The sequence below is a fragment of the Anabas testudineus genome, chromosome 1 (assembly GCF_900324465.2).
Source record: "Anabas testudineus chromosome 1, fAnaTes1.2, whole genome shotgun sequence".
Taxonomy (NCBI): Eukaryota; Metazoa; Chordata; class Actinopteri; order Anabantiformes; family Anabantidae; genus Anabas; species Anabas testudineus.
In genome coordinates, this window is record NC_046610.1 from 17843685 (window position 1) to 17867182 (window position 23498).

Sequence of the window (23498 nt, forward strand, 5' to 3'; positions counted from 1 at the left end):
TGTAATTTATCAACACACTAACAGAACTTTATCCTTACTTTTCTAGGCCGATGCAGCTCTACAGGATTTTTACAGTTAACATTAACCTGTGATATGTGTGAAACAGTTACTGTACATCATAATCAGGCTAACTTTGAACTCCTGGTGCAGCTGGCTTTTTCTCCTCCTCGTCCACACATAAATGCAAAGTTGAAGTTTTCCCCGCACTGCGAAAAAAGACTTCATTCTCAAGTTAGAGAATCAACAGCTTTACGGATAGGAGGACAAAACAGAGAGAAAAAGATGCGTTTGCAAACTTAAAGTGGACGCACTCTTGGAGGACGCAGACAGATGGAGAGAAGGAGAGATAGAGAGACGGAGAGCTGGATGGGGAGGAGGGAGCAGGGAGACGCTTGTCTTTGATCTCAGTGCATGTCTGCCATGCTGTTTTACTTCAAGGCTTCCTGGTAAGTTTCAGTAGACACCAGCGGGTCCGCTCTTGGGGCTCGGACGCTAATGGATCAGTTAAAGGGGCCTATGCTTTATGGCGTGGCTAAGTGTTATCATCTGGGGTTAAAGACACTGACCATGGAGCAAACTCCTGCCAGATAGTGGCTCCTTTGGGGGATTACAGTAGGCCCTTTGCCAAAACAAGGAGCCAATTGAGGGAAAGTGGCTCCCATTCTTTGTTTTGTTTTGGTTCATTAATCTCACTTAGATATCATTTTTTCACTTTCTCTCTCTCTCTCGCTCTCTCTCTCTCTTTGTTTCTATCCACATTTCCCTTATTCTCTTTGCAGACACACATCAGGGAATACCTTTCTAAAGCTCCCTGAATGCTGTTTGAAACCATTTGTCAGCTTTGCAAGACAGAAAGCTGACGATGGATTCCAGAGGTGGAGGTGACCCCTTCCATACGGCAGTTTATCCGAGGGACCTCTCAGGGCCAACTGCTCCAAATACAACGCAGAGCCCGTCAGATAAGGATCACAAAGACAGAGACATGCCTCCTAAAGTGATCATTCTCCGCCTGTGTTTTTGTTTAACGAGCAGGCCCAGGGCTGGATTGACAGCTCATAGACTCCCTCTAATTGAATGTGATAGATCCAGTCATTAAGTTAATTGGCAGCTGGTGTTGATCACGACCTGTCACACTCACTCAGAGATTTTATGGCATCATTTTTGTAGTCAGTTGGGAAAGCTCTGCCTCGCACGGTGAATACGTGGCCTCTGAGAACACACTGGTCCTTTTCATCACGCCGTGTTCCTGCATGTGTTGGGACAAAATCGCTACTGGTGTAAAGGTGGGACGTGCGCAGGGTATTTACAGTTTTTGTCAACTTGGCCTAGATAGACAAGATACCAGAGGATAGATATTGCAGAAAGTAAGCTCTGGGAGAAACAAAAGTTTATGATGCTTACACGGTTCATTCAGTAAAACAGTCTTCACAAAGGAACACCTTACATCTTCTAAAAAAGTCTTTCCTCTTATGCTGGGTTTAGACTACATGATATGAGCCAATAATGACAGACAAAGGGCGATAGGAGAGAAAATAGGATGCAACAATTGATCAAGCTCTGAAACGCAGAGCTGTGACCTGATCTGGGTAGTATTATGCACTTCCAGTTGGACGTGCGTGAGTTCAATCCCATCGATGGTGGACCAGTGGGTAGATGAGTGATCATGTTTCATGTTTCCAAGCCTCTTGGACTTTTTTTATTAACCATTTCTTAGTGATAAATTTCAATGATTGTTTTATACAATAAATTGTTTTTTGATAAGAGTTTTAGTCTACAGAGGATGGCCATAATCAGTTGACAGTATGTTTGGTGGATTATTGAGAGTAATAGATAAAAGAACATTTCTCTTACATTGCTAAAAAAAAAAAAAAAGATATGTTGTTGTGGCTGCTGCTGTAAACAGCACTGTGAAATGCCACAAACTTCCATTTTATTGAAAAACCCCATCTCAAAGCTTGGACCAATAAATCTATTTGCATAGGAACATACTGCACTAGTGGTGTGGAAAAAAGTCTAAATATAATTTATTTAGTATAGAAATCAATGCACTGGAAGGAACTGGAACATCCTCACACACTGGCTTGACTCTTACCTCTGTGTCTTCACTTGAGCGAAAGTTCAGAAAATGTTGCTGTCTAAACCTGAAAAGATCTGGAGGGGACCTGTCATAAAATAGCCAATAACACGTGTTTCAAATTGGCCATTGGTTATAGATTGGTTTACAAGGCTGGCTGGTTATCGGCCCAGTGGCATTTCCCCACGTTGATAAAGCACCAGGGAGTTGTGGGTCAATTAGTTTGCCACAGCAGAAATTCCTGCAGACAGCCAATTAAAGCTCTTGGCCTGTAGTCATGAAGCATGTTCTTCCTGTTGACGGCTCTCACAGTTATTCTGAGCACCGGCTCAACTCTGCCGGTGTAAAACCTTATTCTAAGTCCTGTGCTATTACAAGAGCGCTTTAGGAGACCTCCATAGTTAGCTGAAGAAAGTGAAGCTTGTGTGTTTGGCTTGCAGGCCGGTGATTTGGTGCAATGCATTGATCAGGTTCCTAATTTTGGAGTCACTGACAAGCGTACGCATAAAGATAAACACAACATATAAAGAAATAAACAAAATCAAAAAGGGTTAAAACAAGTTTATCTGTTCAAAGGAGTAGGCTATACGAGCATGATTGGAGTGTGGGTCAAAACGGTGCCGAGCGTAGACAAAAGACGACAGGAGATGATTGCAGGGAATCAGTTTTCCATTCTGCTCGGCCCGTCTGTGTAACAATGGGCTTTGAGAGCAAACCTATCTTCAGCAACGAGGAGGATAAACTTTTATCTTTTTCCCTCTGCTTCTGAATCAAAAAAAAAAAAACACACACACACAAAGTGCTTGCTGTCACAAGCTTTTATTGTGAAGTCTTTTGTTCCTGTACGGCTGCAAATTGTTGTTTTTGTGACGCGACGCAAACGGAGCATAACAATAAACACTGGTCCACTGTGGGATGTCGGCTGAGGTTTGGAGATCATCAGACTCTGTGAGGAGGGCAGGAAAAGCGGCAGCTGAGTCATAAGCTGATGTCTGTGTGTGTCTGTGTGTGTGTCTGTGTGTGTGTGAGAGAGAGAGAGACAGTTCACTGTATGAGCAATTAGATTTTCACATTAATCGTCATAATAATAAAAGCTCACAAAAAAGCACATTAGTGTATTTTTTTAATGTGAGGTCATTCTGACCACAATACAAACGCCGCCTTCTCACCCATCCACTTTGACAAAGCTGAAAACTTCAAAGATGAACCTGCACTTAGTCACAACCATATAATTTGATCAGATTCAGTCACGCCTACGAGCAGTCGACCTGTGTGCCAGGGGCCTCAAATAAAAAAGACTTGGTTCCTGGGATCACTATCATCCCCGCAGCCATGACTGCATACATAACCACTTATGATCGCTTATAACAAGTCTATAGACACCACGGGTGTCAGCTGATCCGTGCCAACAGGCACAAGAAGAGGCACCCTGGGAGAATCCCCCTTTAAAACCCAATTACCCAGTGGAGCCGGTGTCGTTTCAAAGGCCAACGGTAGAAGATGTTGGCCCTCGATAAAGGACACATGTGTTCCATCACACTTAATTGAAGCAGGGTTTCCTGAAAGAGAAACAACCCCGCAGCAATATGACAAAACAAACAGATTTAAGGACATAACAACTGTATTTGTAATAGGAACGTTTTTCATGGTGCATGGAAATTGCTTTTTGTGGGGGCATATTTCTTTTTAAAAACGACATATCCTCATAGTCCAGCTCAGCATGGTGAGTGTGTGCGGGAGTATTTCTTGCTTTTTTTAAAATCTATTTATTTTTTTTACTGGATATCACTCTGTCTTGGAGAGCACACCATGACGATAGGTTTCCAAACCTTCCCAAATTTGATTACAGGTCTGCAAAAACCTCAAACAATGCCGTGGCAAGCATGTCACTTACAGTCACAAGCCAAAGTCCTTCTCCGATTTTTTTCTTTCTCTTCTCTTTTTTTTTTTTCATCCTTATGATGTGAAGTTAAGAATAAAGACATAAGTTATGTGTTTTAACAGGAAACACGCAGAACAAATTTACAGTAAAAAAAAAAGAAAAGAAAAGAAAGACAGAGCTGAGCTGCATGGGGAGAATGCCTGGCTCCTGATTTGTGTGTAATGTAAACACAAAAGCAGCTTCTGGTGGCTTTAATTTTGGGAAGAGTTGCTGTTACATCATCTTTTGTGTCTAAGTGCACATTTAAAAGTTTGTGTTTAGAAAAATCTTTTGTTGAAAAGAAAGTGAGAAAAGAATGACAGAAAGTTATGGTGAGTACTGATGACAGTTATTCTCTTTATATGTAAAAGAAAAAAAACACACTCACACAGGAGCCTTCTGTATCTAGATCCGCAGTGCAGCTCCCGGTCCGTTCCCATGATCTGTAGGATGTATTTAGCATTTACAATTTCTCATTTATGGGGATATTATTACCTCTCTGGCACCGGGCCCCGTTTGTAGAATCCCTTCCTTTAATGTTAAGTCATGTGGACGTTAAAGTTTTTCCTTGACTTACAAGACATGACATCTCTGGAAACATACAACCCAGGTCAAAGATGGAGCTCGTTAAAGGATTGCACACAAGCACAAATTCACAGAGAAAAAAGGGGATGAAGAGAAAAAATGTTTAGTTAAGGCAGATTTCGGTTGTCAGGGAAGCTCGGCTTTGTAACTGGCTCGCTGGTGATGTGAGACAAAGATGGTTCTGTGCGGACCTCTCAATAAGGCTCCCCTGTCTTATTCGCTTTATTGCAGGAAAACTGTTTGTTATCGACAGTGACTTTTAAAACAAACAAACAATGAGGCCTATTACTGTGAGGAGATAAAACCTCAGACTAGTTAACATTTTACTCAGTAAATTAAGGCCACATTTTTAAAATATGATTACAACAATTTCCCCAAGAGGATCAATAAAGTACGTCATTATTATTATTAATAAAGTGATGATCATTATTATTTTTAACAGTTGGCGCAGCAGCTTACCATTTTTCATTGGCAAGTCATCTCTTATTTTTTTTCCTCATTACTTGGGTATACATGCTCCACCATAAATCTTTGTGAAACAAACTCGTCTAAAACTCTCACAACACACGTCATTCGGCCTGTTGAGTCTCACCTACAGAGTACAAAGAAATCTCAAATTAGGTTTGTGTAGTCCTCACAGCCAATAGTCAGCCAGGCATGACTACGGCTAACTATTTGTCTAATTAACTGCAGTTTGTATCCCATTAAACTAAGCCAGGGAGACACTTAATGACCTCACAGATGAGCAAATTACAGAGGTAACACTGCGATCTTTAATTAGACTTTACTAGCTGCCTTCAGATTTGGAAAAGTTATTTTAAAGTCTTATTTTTCCAATGAAATCTAAGAGCCCAGCCTCTTGCTCCACAAGACAAGTTTACACGTCCCATAACTGGTCAATAATGCCATTTGCTTCATTGGGAGAACTGTTTTTCTCCCTGCTAAATTGCCCAACATCATGATGCAATTTGGGTTTTAGTTTTTTTTTTTTTTTTTTTGGTTTTTTTAATCAGCGTTTTAGCAGTTACAGCACGGCTGTCTGATTTCCTGTAACAAAAGTGTGTAGAGCCATTAGCGCGAGTAATTCCACACAGCAGGTCTCCAGTTGTGCATCGGACGAGAAGAAAACAACAAGCTTCACAATGGAAAACCTGAGCTAATGTCCTCGATCGTCCCACCTTGTTGTGGTTGTTTTTCTTGGGCAATTACATTCTTGAGACATTATGGGGGAGCAACACACACAGATGGGAGACAATCTCTCAGCTCTGTTGCTCTGTGGAGCATGCCTATGTTTACGCGGGCTCATGCTGGATTTCAGGTGTGTTTAGTGTTATACCAGCTCGTTTGGTTTAGCGAAGCTTGTGACAGTCCCTTAAGATTTTCTAAATGGGTCTGGAGCAGTGTTGGAAAGTTACTGCAAGGTCAGCAGTGAGTCATGGAGCCCATGGCAGACCACGGGGACTGTGGTGCAGCGCTGGGATAGTTTGCTACTGTGTCATCGTTACATTAAGAGATGTCAAGGTTTGGATTTTTTTAAGTGTTTCCACAAAGAATAGCCTATTATTTCTGTGTGTGCTGGCCAGGGCAAGTCATTTTGTGGACAACCGCGCACCTATAGTAAAGTGTATTTTTACATGTACCCAGTGCCATATGTCTGACAACATGGAGGCTAACCTCATCACTCTGGCCCACTTCACATTTCAGTCCAACGCAGAAGTCAAACAAGCACAGTCACGCAGCAGGTCAGATATTGAAAATCGTGCACTTATAGAGTGAAAAGCAAAACAGAGAGCATTCTTGTCCTGTTTTAAACTTTGTCTTATATAAACGTAGCCGGCTGGGGTGATATCTGATAAAATAGATCAAAATTACATTATTGGCTTTTATAGCCCACTGAAAACATAGCCCAAAGGTATGCTATTTGGCAGAGAGCAGCTCGTAATATGTCTAAGAATTGTTACCATCTGGCTTGACTGCAGGGAATGCTTCTCTCTTAAAAACCTCAAAGTCAAAATGATACAAGTAAAATGCAGCATTCATAACCAGGTTGGCTTTTTATGGACGCTTGTCCACATCGTTTTGGCTCCACAGTGTCTTGAAGATAACTCATGCTATTTAGAATTAATCTGCCTTTTTTATTTTATTTTTTTCTTTCTAAAAGTGGGTTTCTCCATTTTTCTCGGACTGTGAATCTAAACACAGTGTTATATTTGACGTTTGGTTATCTCAGAGCTGCACTTTGGGACATTTTATGTCTAGAAAAGTGACTTCCACTATTACTTTTACCAACTGCAAGCCATGAAGACGACAAAAAACTCAACTGCACTGTCAGTTTTAGTTTTCTTTCATGAGTAAAAGCTCTGAAAAACACAAAACATACAATATGCAATCCCTCTGTCTGGGCAAGAAATTGTAATCCACTGACATTTAACCCCTTTCTTCTGAGCTACACCCTTCTAATCGCACTCCTGTACACAGTTTCAGTCCCCATTACCTTATTATGAGATTACAATGTCAATGCGCTCAGAATTGTGACAATTACAGTAAGTGGTGGAGTAATTTTCGACATTAAATGGGGTCTTTGTGTACGATCTTGCTATATATTTCTGCGGCCTGTCATAGGCTGAAAGAGGGCATTCTGGCAACAAGTCAAATACATTCTCATTTGTACAATAAGGTAAGCAGGTATCCAGGTAAATGATGCTGTGATATTATTCATACAAGCAAACACACAAAGTCACACTGACAAGCTGCCATCAAGCAGAAATTCCTGCGTGTGTGTGTGTATGTATGTGTGTGTGTGTGTAGAGGCCTGTGGCATATGAAACATGAGTCCCTGTTTAGCAGTGTGAACCATGGGGAAGAGGGAAAGGCGAGGCTGTTTTTTCAATGCCTCCTTGACCTGTCACTATTGATGGTGTGTGTGTGTGTGTGTGTGTGTGCATGGATGTGTGTCCCTGCATGTGCATATGAGTGTGTGTGAGTCCAGCAGACATCTACAGGGGGACTGCCACCCCCTCCACCCTCTTCCCCTGCTGCCGATATCCTCTCATGCCACCACCACCACCACCACCCCCTCCCCACCTCTCTCTCTCTCTCTGCCTCCTCTCCTCCCCTCTCCCGGCGCCCCGGTATGAGAGAGAAAGCTGTTGTTAATAAAAAGTTTTCAAAGAATGGGATGAAAAGAGAGGTGAAATTGAGCGGCCCTGGCTGTATTATTTCTTCTCCGTATGGGAGCTGGCCTCTTGCGGGCTCTCCGACGCTCTCAGACCAGGAGGGGGTCGCTGGCTCGGTGACCACTACTGCCCCAGGGCCAAAGCAAATGATTTGCCTCTCTGAAGCTTCAAAGGGGAGCAATTACACTTAAGTAACCAAATGAATAGATAGCCCAGCTTGGTAGCAGTTTGGGGCAAACAGTGGAGGCCTTTGAGGGAAGAGGCACCACACCTCAGGAGTAATACGTAACAGCTCGCATCACAGAGAACAAAAAAGAGAAGAAGAAAATAAACAAGAGAAAATTTCGGCCACTAAATTGAGAAGAAAAAAGAGGTGCTGAAACATGCCCAAACCAAAACAACAACATCATTTAGAGTGGTTTACCAATCCAGCCAATAGCTTTTAAAGTAATTGTGGCCTTATAGAAATACAGACCCAACCACCGGCCACTTATCATATCATATAAACACATACTGTATGTAACATTACACAGTGGCAAATTTGAGAGAAATTAGATATGAAAATGTTTTTTTTCTCTCTTCAAAAGCGCCGTATTGTATATCCGCAGATCTGTTTTTGTTAGTTGTTTATTTGAGATAAGCTTCAGAAAAGATCAAATCACTTGACCACAGAAACACTGTTTGTTTCTGCGAATCTTGTGTTTGTGGATATTGTAATTGCTGTACACACAAGGTTCAAACAGAAAGCTGGATGCTCGAACCTGGGAAGACGACGCTGAAACAAGATATAACTCATCTTGATAGCGAATTGAGCTGCATGTGTAACACAATGAATAACATTAATTGCAATCTTGAGAACCATGAACTGCAGATCTGTGAGTGGCCCACATAAAGTTAGCCTTTCCCTGCTGATAAAAGACTTGAAAAAGGCCCTATTGAGTGGAGTGGAGACTGGGAGTTTGGAAAGGGAGCTCACCTGGTGAGAGGACTCTATAGCTGCATAGAAAGCCCAACAGCTGCCAGGGTTGTAAGTCTAGGCACCTAGCAGAGCCACAGAATGGGAAATGCAAGGCAGTCATTCAATGCACTGCCACTTAGTAACAGAAGGCATGTGCCAAACTTGCAGAATTAGAATGAAAACTCCCCCTTTGGAGTTCACTAAATATCAGCAGCGACTCTCTTTTTATCCCCTCCCCTCTCCCCCCTCTCCTCTCTTTCTCTTTTCTCCCTCTCCTTTAGTCTATTATAATTCCTCCATAAAAGAACAATGGTTGACTGAAAGACCCCCAAACCACAGAGATATACCAACAATCGGCAGGGAGAAGGAAAAAGGGGGGACTCGGCTGAAGTGTGGAAGCCATCAATTACTGAGGGCCTAAAGTTAACATCCCAGCAGGATATGTGCATTAGAATGCAGATATGGGCAGGCTATGGACAGCAGATGCCTAGCGGAGCGGTCAAAAGAGCACCTCGAGCTCATGAGAGGACATATGCAATGTGGGAGAGTCTGCCTCGCCTTGGAATTTACAGAAGAATAGAAAATAAACTGAATGATGATTGCAGAAGTGGCTCAAAAGAGCCATTGTGTGGAACTAACTGGAATTATGGGTTTGAAAAGTGACAAACAACTGACATCTCACATAATGGATGCCAGTGCACATGGCTGTGGTGCGGCCTCGGTAAATCTCCCACACCAGCAGTGCGACTGCCATGGATCTGGTGCTTGCTGCTGCAACAAGTGGGCCTGTGAGCTCCAGTCGGGTCGAAAACGCACCGTGATTCCTCCACATGCACTGCCCTAACAGGATTTTCCCCTCTCACCACATCTCTCTATTCTTGCCGCTCAGCAAGACTCAGCCCTCTGGGCTTCCTTGTGCTGCTAATTTACACTAGCCTGCAGGCTACCTTCACAGTCAGAACACTGCAATTGTATTTTCAGGCTCATTAAGCAATAGCACAAAAAAGGGGAGCTCTTACCCCCCATCTACTTTCCCGTCCATGCTCTGTTCACTGGGAGAGGAAGGCGACTAAAGAAGAGATAAAAGCTGGGATGAAGAAATAGAACAAAGTGTTAAATTATAGTAGTGAGGCTCTATCTGGTTGTTTGTGTTTACTACACCAGTTTGTTTGGGGGCTGGTGGAGAAGGAGGAGGAGGAGGAGAGCCCGAACAGTCGCTGCCCTCGATCTTCTGAGAACCAATCCGGCTGCTCGGTAGCAGTCCTATTCAACATCAACCCATGCTTGTTTATTTGAAAGAGACCCCGCTTTTTTAAACTTCCCACCCTCTCTATTGTTCGACTTCTCATGGGGAGGACTTTGAAATTGTAATCTCAGGATATTCAAACACACACATTTGTTCTGACCTTTGGTGCCTGCAATAACATTATTACTATCAGACAAGCGCTGCCAGTGTGGACCTACAGTGTGCTGATCTGCTCAAACATTTAGGAGTGAAAAGCAAAAAGATTTAAATGAGTTAGATGAAGAAGCAAGGGCCGAAACTAGTGGCACATGTTTTTTACACATTAAGAGGGATCTGTTTTTGACCTAATTTATGTGATTATGGTTATTGTTTTCAATATAACGTCACTACACATATAAAGTTGGATGACTTTTTGTTGGCTTCAGTGTAATTTGACTATTCACCCTTAAAGAGTGACCGGTCATCTTATGTAAACTGGCAAATGAAACAAAATGAGAAAATTGCTAGAAACAGAATTTTCTATTTTCTTTTTTCTCACATAGTTTAAATACCAGCTAATATATTTTTATGTCATGTAAAAGAACAGATTTCATATGATATATACCAAATTGCTGCAATTTATACAACAGTTACTGGTTTTGGCCTTGCTGGGACTTGAAGCCAGCAGTAAAAGAGTAAATTGATGCTGCTGCCTTGTTTTGTTTTTTTTTTTTCTCAAATACACTGCATACAGCTTTGGCTGCTAAGAGCATTTAAGATTGTGGTGACATTCTTTGGTTTGTGAATGAGACCACAGAGTAGCCACACAAAGTTGCTCGTCCCCAGTGCTCAACCTAACTCGCCCACTCGCATTGTCTCTAGACTTTCCTCAAGAATGTGGATTTCTATGGCCGACGACAAGCCAGACGAAATTGCCAATTGCATTGTCACCTCTTGTGGTTTTTCTCCTTAACAATCTCTATTGGCAGCGAGGATCAGGAAGAACCTTCTCAACGAAAACATCTGTTTTTGAAGAGAGTGGGAAACTGTGTTAAGCACGTGTTATTCTAAAATGAATCCATCAGTACATGAGCAAATATTAACGAGTTCAAAGTGCAAATGTTTCTGCTGTAGTCAAATGAAATATAGCCAGTTATGTTTCAGGTTGAGTCAAAAAAAGCAGCTATGACACTACAACGCCACAGGACACTCCGTGCCCTGATTGCTTTTTTACAGTCCAAAAAAGAAGCCATGATGGAGGCAATTTGCTTCCTTCAGTTCAGCATGGCAGGAATATTTCCCTCATTACCCGACATTCAAACACAGGGCACTCTGTTGCCACAAGAGGAAGTGGCTTTGGCAGAAAATGTCAAACCAGCGTTTAAGTGCAGGATTCGAGCCGGTCTGATGTGGATTGGATCAACTTGTTAAGTCAAATGAAAGGTCAAGAGATTTTTCCAAAGCGTTGACTTACGCAAGAACTGCTATTTGGATTGCTATTAAATGGAGAGTGCCAAGCTGGTGGCCTCATGTGAGGAAGGCGAACAAGATGAGATGTTCACAGAGGCACAAAAATTAAAATAATACATGATAACATAGACAGATAACGCTGTGTTGAGCCTCCGGCTGCTGATTTTAGACAATGAAATTAACAGTAAAGCTAGAGGGACGTGTTGCTGAGAACAGTACACACTTGGCTCTATCTAGTTGCTCTCAGTTATGTCAGCAACACGTCCATCACATCGAGGTCTGTAGCTACAGGTCTTTGTGTCACTGTCGACACATCTCACAGGGATTGGGTTCCACGGCTCGTTGACTCCTCTAAATGATCTGTTTGTTTGCGAGAGGGCCTCGGTACAGCGGGGAATTCATACGATGTTGATGGAAGACGGACACCAGCTCAACACGGACTCCCACAGAGCCTGAGCTCACCAGCCGGTGTACCTGAAGAGTTTAGTTTTGACTCATTTAGAGGTGCACTGGGTCATCTTTAGACTAACCAAACACGTGTGATGTGAGAATCACTTTAAACATATAGAACATTGTTTTTTCATGTAGGTTATTGTGCCGCCACTTAGCCCTTGCACTTTATGAACTGAGTCTATTAGAAATGGCCCCCGCACATGCCTGCGGAAAGGTTTTCATTTCTGGTGCCAGCTGAGGGGAAAGTGCTTCCCATTGCGCTCGCTCCAACCTTGAAAGTCAGATCTGCTTTCAAACTCACTAACACCTTCTGACATAGTTCACTCGCCTGCATGCTGTTACTGAAATGTCTGTTGGGGTAGGAGAGAGGGGGCCCCAGAGCTAAATACACCCGACCAAGCACCAGGGGAGGAGCGGTAACTGTACGTTTTGTGTAGATGTATCTCTGGGCGTACCTGTATCGGATGAATCTCTGTATGAGTCTGTGCACTCCGCAGGGCCGACTCTCATCCCCTGCATGCACGACACTGCGGAGATGAGATGAGAAGGAAGGGGTGCACGGTCGCTGGGAATTAAACCCAAACCAGCTGGGTGACGAGAGGCCCCCAGTGTGTGAGGAGACAGAGGCCTTTGTCAGATAGGAAATGAAGGAGCGGACTCAACATCAGGATTTACTCAAGTTAAATCATCAAGCAAAAGCTGCGGTTCTTACCTGATGAGAGTTGAATTGTTCCTCACACCTGAGCATGCTTAAAGAGGCCGACGGCCGACGATCACAATAAAGACTTTTGTCAATCACACAATCTTTGTTGTGTTATTGGAAAACAGCAGCTAATTTAAGTGTTCCAACTGTCAAAAGCTGTGATGCGGGGCTGTAAAACACGACACAATTACTCGTGGTTACTGAAGAAGAATGCAAGTCTAATAGGTTAATTATTCATTATTTCATCCAATTAAGCAGTTAAGCATGAAGGGGTGGGGGGGTAATAAATAATGTGTTGTGGTAGCACAGGTTGGAAAAGTGGAGAGTTTAGCTTGTGGGATTGACCAATAATACTGGAGAGTGTTGATGACCGCGGAGCTCAGTGGGGTCTTGTGTTAGTTTGGACTGATGATGTCCAGGAGGCCACGCTGTGCTGCTGACACATTTAATGGGATCAGCTTTAATTAGCTTGGACATGTTGAAAGGAAAGAATTTAGATTTCACATCATGACGTTTGAAGGAGTTTACATCTCTCTCTCTCTGCAACCAGCCTCTCGGAGGAGAATAACTAGAGGCACCAAATTGACAACCACCAGAGTCAGAATCAGATTTATTGGCGAAGTATGTTTGCGGATACGAGGAATTTGACTCTGGTTTCTAGTGGATCTCATTGTATTCACACACACACCAACAATTACAGTAACTAGGAAGATGGTGGTGGTGGAAAGGGAATGGATGCACGTATGCAACTTTATACTGATACTTCACTACAACCTTGAGTTAAATATTGAACCTTTAAGTCCCTGTTTTTCATCTGTTTTGTGAGAATATGATCAAAATGTGATCATTTATTATAGACAATACTAAAATTAGTTATTAGCTACACCTCTTACTCATTTGCTGGTAATCTAATCTGTAAACTAGTTTTTACTCAAGTGTAATTTTAAATTATCTGAAGAGTGATTACCATACACCACAGTGACTCATCAAACAACCAAAACATAAATTCACACAACAATGTGCTTGATTAAATGACCTTTAGACTTATCAAAGCATATTTTTCTTTTGTTGTCCTGGGTTCATCATGGTGTTAAATCTTCTTAAAATAATGCCCATACCGAATGAAATTGACCGTCATCAATTTCAGACTAGACGTGAAACAGTTAACTGTCGGTGCTCGCTTCCTCCCAGCTCCACGCAGTGGACTATGAAATATTTGGAGGACAATTGGTTAAGTGGAGTTAACCGTTGCCTTTTCTCCCCGAGGTATCTTCCTTTTTGATCCTGCCGAGACTGGCGCCTTGCGAAACACAACTTGTCTGGCTTATTAAATAGTATGACCTGGAGAAAGAAAACGCCTGTTGCTTTTCAACTGAGCCCATTGTGAAGCGAGAAGGGCTCATGACAGGCCTTAAATTGCTGTGATGCCGTGTGACCAGAAGTCATACCTAACCAACCTCTGTCCTGACTGCGCACGTTTACTTAATGTTTATGTGATTATCCTTTGAATCATGTGCAGCTTACTTATTTATTTTATATTCACAGCCTATTTTTTCAGTATATATTACTTACCTTTGGGTATGTTAATAATATGTTAATTTTCTTTCCTCTGTCTTTTTCCTCTGTGATCACGGTGTGACTTTGATATTGACATGTGACGCAACTTTACAGTAATTCAACGAAATAGTTCCGATGAAGTGCCCGGTTAATAGATGTAAATGGTCAAGAAAGTCCTCCCCACTGGTTAATTGCGCTAAAATTGGTCTAAGCTACTCTGTGAGAGTCATCAATAGCCGCGCACCGCATGGGGTCTGTATGATTAACTTCTCCGTCCTTTCAAAGGGCTCTTGATGTTCCCTTGGAAGAAAGTGGGCCAATCAAAACCACGCTCACAGACGTCATGAGGCCATTTTGACGTGCTGATTGGTGGGAGCGGGGAGGGGGACCAGCCCCTGTCCTTTTATAGACGACCCCGTCCAACGCGTAAAAGCTGCTGGGCATCGCTGACAGCGCAGAGACGCACATTGGACACTGTAGACCTCAGCAACTCTATTCCTGTTAACGGGCCACTCGGAGGTGCATGGCCCCATCCCCTTGCATCATGATGAATCCTGTGCAGGGGTCACCGTCCCAAGATGCCAAACTGCTTCATCAAAAAGAGGAGACGGATACGGAAGGAGAGGAGCTTCAGCCTAAAGACATGACCACCGCGAAAGGATACAAACTGCAGCGGAGCAGCCTCCCGTTTAGCGTTGAGTCGTTGATTTCCAAGAAGACCACCTGTCGGACTCCTTATTCTCCCTCAGATCTAGCTCTGGTCCTTCCCAAGCCTGTGGCGGGACAGGGCGCGCAGTTCTCTCCAAGGACATTTTACGCAGAGAGGAAGGGTTCCGCGGAGAGCTCGCGGGGTGTTTCCAATAACTCCAGCGAGGACAGTCCACAGTTTTGTGAGAAAGATCAGAGCACTTGGTTCCAGTCGTCCTCTTTTTCTACTCCTCCTAGTAAGTCCATCCCCCGTTATTAAGTTACTGGGTTAAGAGCCCCAAAAACAAGGAAATGTATTTATTATTCCTAAGTGTTATCAGGCTAGATAACAAATGATCTCACAGTGATGGTATTGCTGTTCTACAGGTCCGGGTCTGTGCGTAGACAGTTGTTTCTTGCATTTTGTTCTTTTTTTATGTCCAACAAACTGCTGATGTATTATGATATAGTGCTGTGTCACTCAGCAGACATCTAGCTGCTGCACTGAATCTTTGCCAGTTTGTTATTTAATATATCTTAAGCCTACATTTCTTATTAATCTAATATAATATTTCATATTAATTAGATATATACATATACAGGTAATGCAGAAAATATAAACTATCTGGTCGTACTGTGTTTACATGATCAAATGTTTGCAGGACTGACAGTGATGCGTTTTTAAAATTAGTGTGTGCGCCTTTGTGTGTTTTATACATATGTGTTTACATTTAAGAGCTTCACCTGATGCGACTAAGTTCAGTTTAATCTAACGGGTGCCATTTTTCTTATTATTTCTTTCTCTAACAGGAAGCTCAAGTCCAACTCAGTGTACTTTAAGGAAACATAAAAACAACAGGAAACCTCGCACGCCCTTCACTACCTCCCAGCTGCTGGCGCTGGAGCGCAAGTTTCGCCAAAAGCAGTACCTCTCCATCGCCGAGAGAGCCGAGTTCTCCAACTCTCTCAACCTGACGGAGACTCAGGTCAAAATCTGGTTTCAGAACAGGAGGGCCAAAGCCAAGAGACTGCAGGAGGCCGAGTTGGAAAAGTTTAAACTGGCCTCCAAGCCGGTCCTACCTGCCTTCGCGCTGCCGTTCCCTCTCGGAGCGCACATGGGCTCTCCAACGTGGGGCCCGTCAAACGCCTTCCCCAGGCCCAGCCTGCCGGTCCCAGGACTGTTCAGTGGACCCGTCACTTATGGGATGTACTACTTGTCTTAGTCTTCCTGTGCGTTTGTGTTTGCGGCTGCAGAGAAAATGATGTCTTCTCACCTTGTTTGCAATACACTTATGAATGAGGACGATGCGTATTTCAGTAGGCCAACATCTCGGCAAATCCTTTTTGTAGTGAACATTGGTGTTTAAACAATCTAACTACAAACATATTTAACATTGGAACACATTTTACTTTAACTGTGTGTTATGGGGCCGAGTGAATGACAGTGTCTAGTGCAGTGGACTGCGGATTCACAGGCCTAGATGACACAGGCAGCGCTCCAAATGTAAATGTCAGGTTTTTAAGCGACATGCCTTAAACATCTCATTCCGCTCTCCGCACCGTGCCGAGCAGTACTTTGTTCAAACTGGACATTTAAAGTGTGACCAGACATGAAGGCAATAATCTACTGGAGTGGATAAAAACTCATTCTAAACAGAAAAGTACTTAAACGGTGCCAGTGCCTTAAGACCAGAGTATCACTTGAAGTTTTTGTTCTTCCTCGTTTTCTGTCATCATCGGGTGAAACTGCAGTTTTCCAGAGTTGAATGTTTTCTGCAAGTCGAGTCGAAGACGTTTCACTCGAGTAGCTTCTTCAGTCTCAGCCTGTTTGAATGTTTGTATTTCCTTACAGCAGTTCATGCCACAATTTCTAGGCTATATTGTTTTTTGTTTTTTTTTTAAACATGGAGCAAAATTATAATTTTAGAAAACACGTATATTAGATCATTTTTACTCTCACAACGTGGCCTTTATGGGAGTGATACTAGATTGTGTTTGATGACCTTTTACTGTAAGTGTAAATAAAATGTGTAGTGTTCATAAAACCCTGGAGAGCAGCAGGAAAAGTGGTATTTATTGAATATCTTTTGTATCTGTACTGTGTACATACATCTCTTTATCGAAATGTTCAGTTACTTGTAAAAACTGATTTTAGTAAATAAATATTATACAAGACCTGAGAGCGACTCACTCATTTGACACATTTTCACTATTTTTCATTATGTACCCTACAGGAATAACTACTTTTAGCAGTGGAGCGAGCAGTGGATGAAGCGCTCCTCCATCAACAGCTATATATTCATATGGGCTGTGTTCTGTTAGATAGATGTGGTCTTCAGATAATTGTTCTGTCATTTGTTTTCAATACAGACTATATATTAGTCCCTAGAAATTAGAAATTAGAATTAGAAAATTAATGAAATTATATGATTTGTTTTCTAATCACATGGAAACAGTTTAATTCAAAATAGAGTGTGTAGGCTTTTATTTACTTGAACGTACAGTTGCAGGCAGATTCATACTATACAACATGGCCTGTTAAGGTCTATTCTGTTTAGGTCTGCTCATGACATTATTAACATTTGGCACATCCAACTTTGTTTTATGGTTCACTGTACAAGAAAACAGGCTACATTATAATCTGATATATCTATACATGGCAGTTTGATAAATGGGTTCAAATGCGTATTATCCAAATAGTGACTACTACGGTCTTGTAAAAGTTGAACGACTTCACGAGTAAACAATCAGCTTTTTAAAACAGCCATAACGCAGCTGGGACTCACCAGTGGCGAAACTGCGCGTCTCTTTGTTTTTACCTGCGACGTCTGTTGCATGATGCCAAATAGTCAAAAAGTTTCAGAGACACAAGAATCAATCGAATTAAATTTTAAATCGACCGGTCGAGTGATGCATTTTATAGTTTCTTATGGTTTGGTTACACTTGTAGGCGTAAATTGCACTTTCGCTCCACACGATCAGCTGACAGGCTAAACAATTATGACTCTAATTAAATTTGAGTCTTTTTTTTTTTACTTTTATTTTATTTTCATTATATTTTTAAATCAAAGAAAGCCTTTAAAAAACTTTACAAAAAAACTAACGTAGGATGCCCACTAATCGTGTAGACGATTCAATCCCATGGATCCTGTCCACATATCCAAGTGTCCACTGCTGCCACAGCGCCTGAGGTGGAAACTACACCATCATCGGCTTCAATGTCTTCAGTGTCTCCACGGCACCAATAGGATAAATGCATTATACCTTATAAAAAAAAGTTAAACCCCCAAAGACACGACACAGGCCTAGAGAGTAGCTTCTTAGAGTGAAGCACGCCTGTTGCAGATGATGTCACTTAAGCCACTTTCTGTGCATTTGTCCTGCGGCACTATTAAAACACATATTCTCACTTTCTTTCATTATGTTTTTTTTTTTATGGGAAATTGTACAACCCTGGTCATAGCTACTCATACAGCAGCTTTATAGAGAACAAGTTGTTGTTTAAAAGATACAAACTCTAACAAAACAACCAATTCTTCCTCCACGCAGCTGGTTACATAAAGGAGGACTTGAAGTAAAACGCAGAGCATAGTAACAAAAACAACTTGTGCTTGCAGATGGAGTCTGAGCTGTGGATGAACAAACGCAGCATGAGCCGCTGTACGCACTCAGCCCGTCCAGCAGGGGGCGGTGGCGGCGGCGGCGGCGGCGCCACTGCTGCTGCTGCTGCTGCTAGAGAAAAGCACTTCCGCTGTTCCGTCCTGTCGCAGACAACGTTCGGCTTCAGTGAGGTGAGTACGCTAACGGGGCCTCTTATTGAATGAAATAATGGCCTGTAACTAATATTTTGGTCGTTCATACGTATGCTGCTGTGCACCAAGAGGGAAATTAGACTTGTCGTTGTTTCGGTGTCTGTTGAAAACTTTGATGTTAAATAGAGTTGTCTCTGACCTTGGCTAGCAAGCTAACAGCTAACGTTAGCTAACAGGGGTTGAGAATAAAACAAAATGTCATGGTGTCATTGTTTTTTTTCTAATGAGACGTGCACGTTTACAACCTTATATTCTCCGTTTGTGATTATAAACATGCTTAACCAGTCAGTGTCAGTGTTGCATTAAAGCGCGGTTTTAATGAACTATCAGCAATGTTACTGTGCCACTGGAAAATATAAATAACAGTATGAATTCAGGGGTAACTGAACGCTGATGTAACAAGGTTACACTAAGCCTTGTCCAAATAAAATATTTTTAGAGTAAAGGTATGTTAGTAGAATTACAGAAACACGCCAAATGGGTACAGTTCATCAAAACTCGATCATCCATTGTTTTGATGGTTTTTCTGCATTAAACTAATTTTCCCTTTATTTCTTTCTATCTTTCAGACAGTGAAGATGGCAGGTCGCCGTGTAGCTGTAAAGGCCATTGACTGGCTGGCATTTGCTGAGCGTGTTCCACCCAATCAGAGGAGCATGTTCAACGCATTGAAGACCCGCAGTGATGCCATCGCTGCTAAGTTAGTTACTCTACCACTACAGGTGTTAGAAAGTCATGAATCATCTTAGGTCAAACCCAGCCTTCTAAGGGGGATTTTATTCTCTGCCTTCAGTAGTGCCAATAAAATGTCAGTTGCTTCTGCTTTGTAGAGATTTGTGTGTTCTTGCTGATACTATTAATCTGCTTGATGTTTCTTATGAGTTTTGTAAAGTTTTTTTTTTCTGCAGCAAAAAAATAGCTGATGGAAACAAAACCGCACATCAAGATCTGCTTACTTAGCAGTTTATTGTGCATGGAAACCTTATTTGTTTCCAAATCAATGCTATAGGTAGTATGTAATCATACATTTGAACATTTTTGTTGCCCAATAACCCAAACCTACAGAAGAGCAAGCCCCCTGTAGGAGAATTTAAAGCTGCAGCTCATTTTCATGCATTTTGTCAGGTTCTCACTATCAGTATATTACGTAGAGTGAAGGCTTAGTCTTCTGAAGACCTATTGTCTGTTTACAGTTTTTGTCTTGCACACACTTACCGTATTATGTCTGTATTCTAGTACACCCTTTTACATTTTTATTAGCTCTTGAACACACTTGCTCATTTGTGTTAGCTTTTTGTATTTTGCATTTTCTTTAACGCCATTTTAATATTTAAAAAAAAATTCCTTCTTCCCTGTTTATATCAGACTAGCCTCCCTGCCAGAGACTCCTGCAGCCCTTGACTGGAACTACTACAGGAGTACAGTAGCCAAACCAGGGATGGTTGATGAGTTTGAGAAGAAGGTGAGCTTAAGCAGTTTATTCAAAAGGTTACAGGCATTATGCAGGTTCTCAGCGAGGCATGGGTTAGAAGTCCACTTCTGTCATTTCATCAACTCTCTGTGAAAAAATATTCCTGAGTTAACTTAAGCCATTTGCACATATGCTCTCAGGGCTATCTCTGGAGCATCATGTCTGTACATTGCGCTGACTTTTGCTTCACACATGCAGCACATAGCATGAGAAAGTGGTGACATACGTTCCCACTCAGGGTTGGGTGGTGGTCGCTGCGTTGAGCATGCAGTAGGAATGAAGTGACACGAAGTACAACAAGGACATCTTTTGTTTTGGTTTTACAGCGCATCAGTAGAACAAGTAGAACTTGATGTTTATATCTCAGGTTTCCTGAAGGAAAGAAGCACGATCCAACAACAGACTAGCAGACTTGACTTGCAGAAAACATTAAACTCTGGAAAACTGCAGTTTCACCCGATGATGATAATGGAAAGCAGACTACAGTGTGATTATTTTATTTTTTTTCCCCCCGTTACAAACTGCCCTCTGCAAGTATAATTTCTCCGTTTGCACCTGGTGGGAAAGACGAGTTGTAATTTCATTAAATAGTTTTTAGCATTTGTTTGTGTTACAGTATTAACTCAAATGTTCTTCTGTACAGTTCAAAGCCCTGAAGGTCCCTGAGCCAGTTGACACACAGACCAGTGCCATCAATGCACAGGAGGCAGAGGCTGTAAGTTTTGACATCACATTGTCAGTGATCATATGGAGTGACTTCAGAAAATATTCCAGTCCCTTCACTTTTTTCACTCATGTTGTAGACACAATTATAAATGGGGAAAAAATAGCCATTTTCCATCAGTTTATACTTTGTAACCCATAATGACCATGTGAGAACAGAAATTTACACTTAATTTTGCACTGAGGCTGCTTTAGCAGCAATCACAGCATCGAGTCTCTACAACCCTTTCATACTTGGAATTAAATGCCAAAGGTCTGGAGCAGTTTTTTCTAGAACTTCTCTGTATTTGGCTGTATTTGTTCTTCTCTAAATTCAAGATTCAAAAAACTTTATTAATCCCAGAGGGAAATTGTTTTGCCTCAATACAGTTGTTCTCAACACAGACAGAAAGGGAACCACGAACAGAAAAACTCAATATATGTACCGAATATGTAAAATAGATGAATGAAATTGGGTCAATATTTATAGCCTATGTGGATGGAAAGCAAGTATACGACACAACTGTCACTTCCCCCACCCCTTACAGAGGGGGGAGGAATTGTACAGATTGATGGCCACAGGTAAAAAGGTCCTCCTGTGGAGCATTTAATATTAAGTCTTTGGCTGAACGTGCTCCTCTGACCAGCCAACACACTGTGCAGTGGGTGGGAGGGATTGTCCAGGATTGATAGGAGTTTGGACAGCATCCTCCCCTCAGCTACAACATGTAGAGGGTCCAGCTCCACCCCCAGAATAGAGACATTCTCAATTATGATCAGTCTATGTACCTGCTGATGCTCCTGCTACCATGCTTTGTCATATGGACGGTATTAGCCAGATGTGCACCATCGTTATACTTGAAGCAGTGCACAAAAGGTTTAATTTCACGCAATCAGGCCAGAGGTTGTTGAAGAGTCTCAGTCATCCAGGTGAAGTTATCTGGAATTTTGAGTCATGGCAACTTAACTTCTTTCTTTACCTATTGTTTTACCTAACGTGTCCGCTCATGCCAGGTGTTAAGTGAAACCAACCAGGAGGATAAATTAGTGGTCTCTAACCTACTATTCTCAAACTGAAGAAGCTGCTTGGATGAGTAGTGAAAGGTTTCGACCTAACAAGAAGGAAGTTCAGTTGTCCATGACTCAGCTTCCAGACAGACTAGAGGATCTTTATTTCTCTCAGGCTTTGAATCGTTTAAAGGCTGTGTAGCAAGTGTCATATCTAACACTGTGTTAGATTGAATGTTTGATTCCTCAGTCTCAGTTTGGCTCTAGAAAAAGATCTTCTAGTATGAGACTTTATCATTTCATGATTACTGAGGCTGTAGGTGCTCATGGTTGGTTTGTACCAGACATTTGTTTTCTAACAGCATGTATAACTTTGTCATTATGGGTTATAGAGTGTAACTAGAAAGACTAATTCCATAAAGAAAAATGTTTAACCACCTGAATACTTGTTAAAGTTGTGGAAATTGTTAATGTGCACAAATTGTCTGAATACTGTTTAACACAATATCCTCAACACTAAAATATAGTGCATTATCTCAGAGAAGCAGATACCACAACCAAAATCAACTTGGTTTGCTGATATGCTTTGACTTTACTTAGTTTTTTTTCTCTGACATAATTAAATTTTTTTCTAACAGAACAAAAGTGCATTAGCCTACGTTGAAGAATCAAAGGCACGCGTTGCTCAATATGAGCAAGAGGTGAGGCTGCAATTGCATTTGTTGCTAAAATACCTCATTCATTCTTAAATGAAATTTGCATGTAAACCCCTGCCTATTTTCTCTTTTTGTTGTGTGGGCTTTCAGCTGGAAAAGTTTAAGAACATGATACCCTTCGATCAAATGACCATCGAGGACCTCAACAACGCCTTCCCTGAGACCAAGCTGGACAAGGTCAAATACCCCTACTGGCCCCACAAGCCCATTTCTGAACTGTAATCTTATTACTGGCCACTCACTTCCAAATAAAGATTATGTATTTTAAAGCGATCCATTTGATTACTTCATTATTTGTATTGAAAACAGTATTTGTATTTCAGTTGTTTTGAAATGTGCCTAGTAGTGTCAAGGCAGTCTGTGATACTCTGGGGGGGGGGGGGGGGGGTGGGGGTTGATGTTGCTGTTGCTGTTGCTTTAACACCAAAGTATTTACATAATTACATAATTATTCATCACAATATTTACATAATTGCACAATTATGTCCTAATTAATATATGGTCATCTTTGATATCTGTAGTCACTGTATAGTGGGAGGTAAGCGTTAACTGAGACTAATGTACTTCAATTAAACAATTTAGATAAAATAAAATCATGTAATGATGTAAAATAAGTTTCCTGATTGAATTAGCGTTTTGGCATGGTAAACGTCAGCTTGCATAGATAAGTAATAGAAATAGGTAATGGTTATGGTTGGGTAAGACTGTGGCAAGGTTAGGGATCATAATACAGGACTGAGTGAAGATAAGGGATAGCACGTCTATGGATAAACGGAAGTGACTTCATCCAGTGCTGATGTTCTACTAATTTAATTAATTAAGTCTGACTCATGTACTTGTGTATTTGTAAATCAAGTGTTCACTGATCTCATCCTTAATATCCCGTCGTGGACGTCACGTCATAACACGCAGACGTTCGTCTGCGCTAGGTTATCGTCCAATCATGGATCGACTGCTCGTCTCCTTGAGCGCTCATTGGA

The 23498-nt window shown here is 41.7% G+C and overlaps 2 protein-coding genes across 2 annotated transcripts; both read left to right on the forward strand.

The window, feature by feature from the left end:
* Window positions 1-14645: 14645 nt before the first annotated feature.
* Window positions 14646-16032, forward strand: LOC113162310 (homeobox protein MSH-C-like). Its single transcript, XM_026360375.1, has 2 exons — window positions 14646-15066; window positions 15620-16032. The coding sequence occupies exons 1-2, from the start codon at window positions 14646-14648 to the stop codon at window positions 16030-16032; spliced, it is 834 nt and encodes a 277-aa protein (XP_026216160.1).
* A 2489-nt stretch (window positions 16033-18521) lies between these two features.
* atp5pd (ATP synthase peripheral stalk subunit d) lies at window positions 18522-22791 on the forward strand. The gene is made up of 6 exons (XM_026360917.1): window positions 18522-18600; window positions 19191-19321; window positions 19987-20083; window positions 20736-20807; window positions 22441-22503; window positions 22609-22791. Exons 2-6 carry the CDS (start codon window positions 19200-19202, stop codon window positions 22738-22740), a joined length of 486 nt encoding a protein of 161 aa, XP_026216702.1. The 5' UTR covers window positions 18522-18600; window positions 19191-19199; the 3' UTR covers window positions 22741-22791.
* The last annotated feature ends 707 nt before the right edge of the window (window positions 22792-23498 follow it).

What these genes read in the sequence shown, in the direction of transcription:
- atp5pd (XM_026360917.1), top strand. Translation starts at nt 19,200, where the DNA reads ATGGCAGGTCGCCGTGTAGCTGTAAAGGCCATTGACTGGCTGGCATTT. An exon ending in AGTGATGCCATCGCTGCTAA is followed by an intron (nt 19,322 to 19,986) that starts GTTAGTTACTCT and finishes TGTTTATATCAG; the next exon opens with ACTAGCCTCCCTGCCAGAGA. An exon ending in ATGCACAGGAGGCAGAGGCT is followed by an intron (nt 20,808 to 22,440) that starts GTAAGTTTTGAC and finishes TTTTTCTAACAG; the next exon opens with AACAAAAGTGCATTAGCCTA.
- LOC113162310 (XM_026360375.1), top strand. Translation starts at nt 14,646, where the DNA reads ATGGCCCCATCCCCTTGCATCATGATGAATCCTGTGCAGGGGTCACCG. An exon ending in CTCTTTTTCTACTCCTCCTA is followed by an intron (nt 15,067 to 15,619) that starts GTAAGTCCATCC and finishes TTTCTCTAACAG; the next exon opens with GAAGCTCAAGTCCAACTCAG.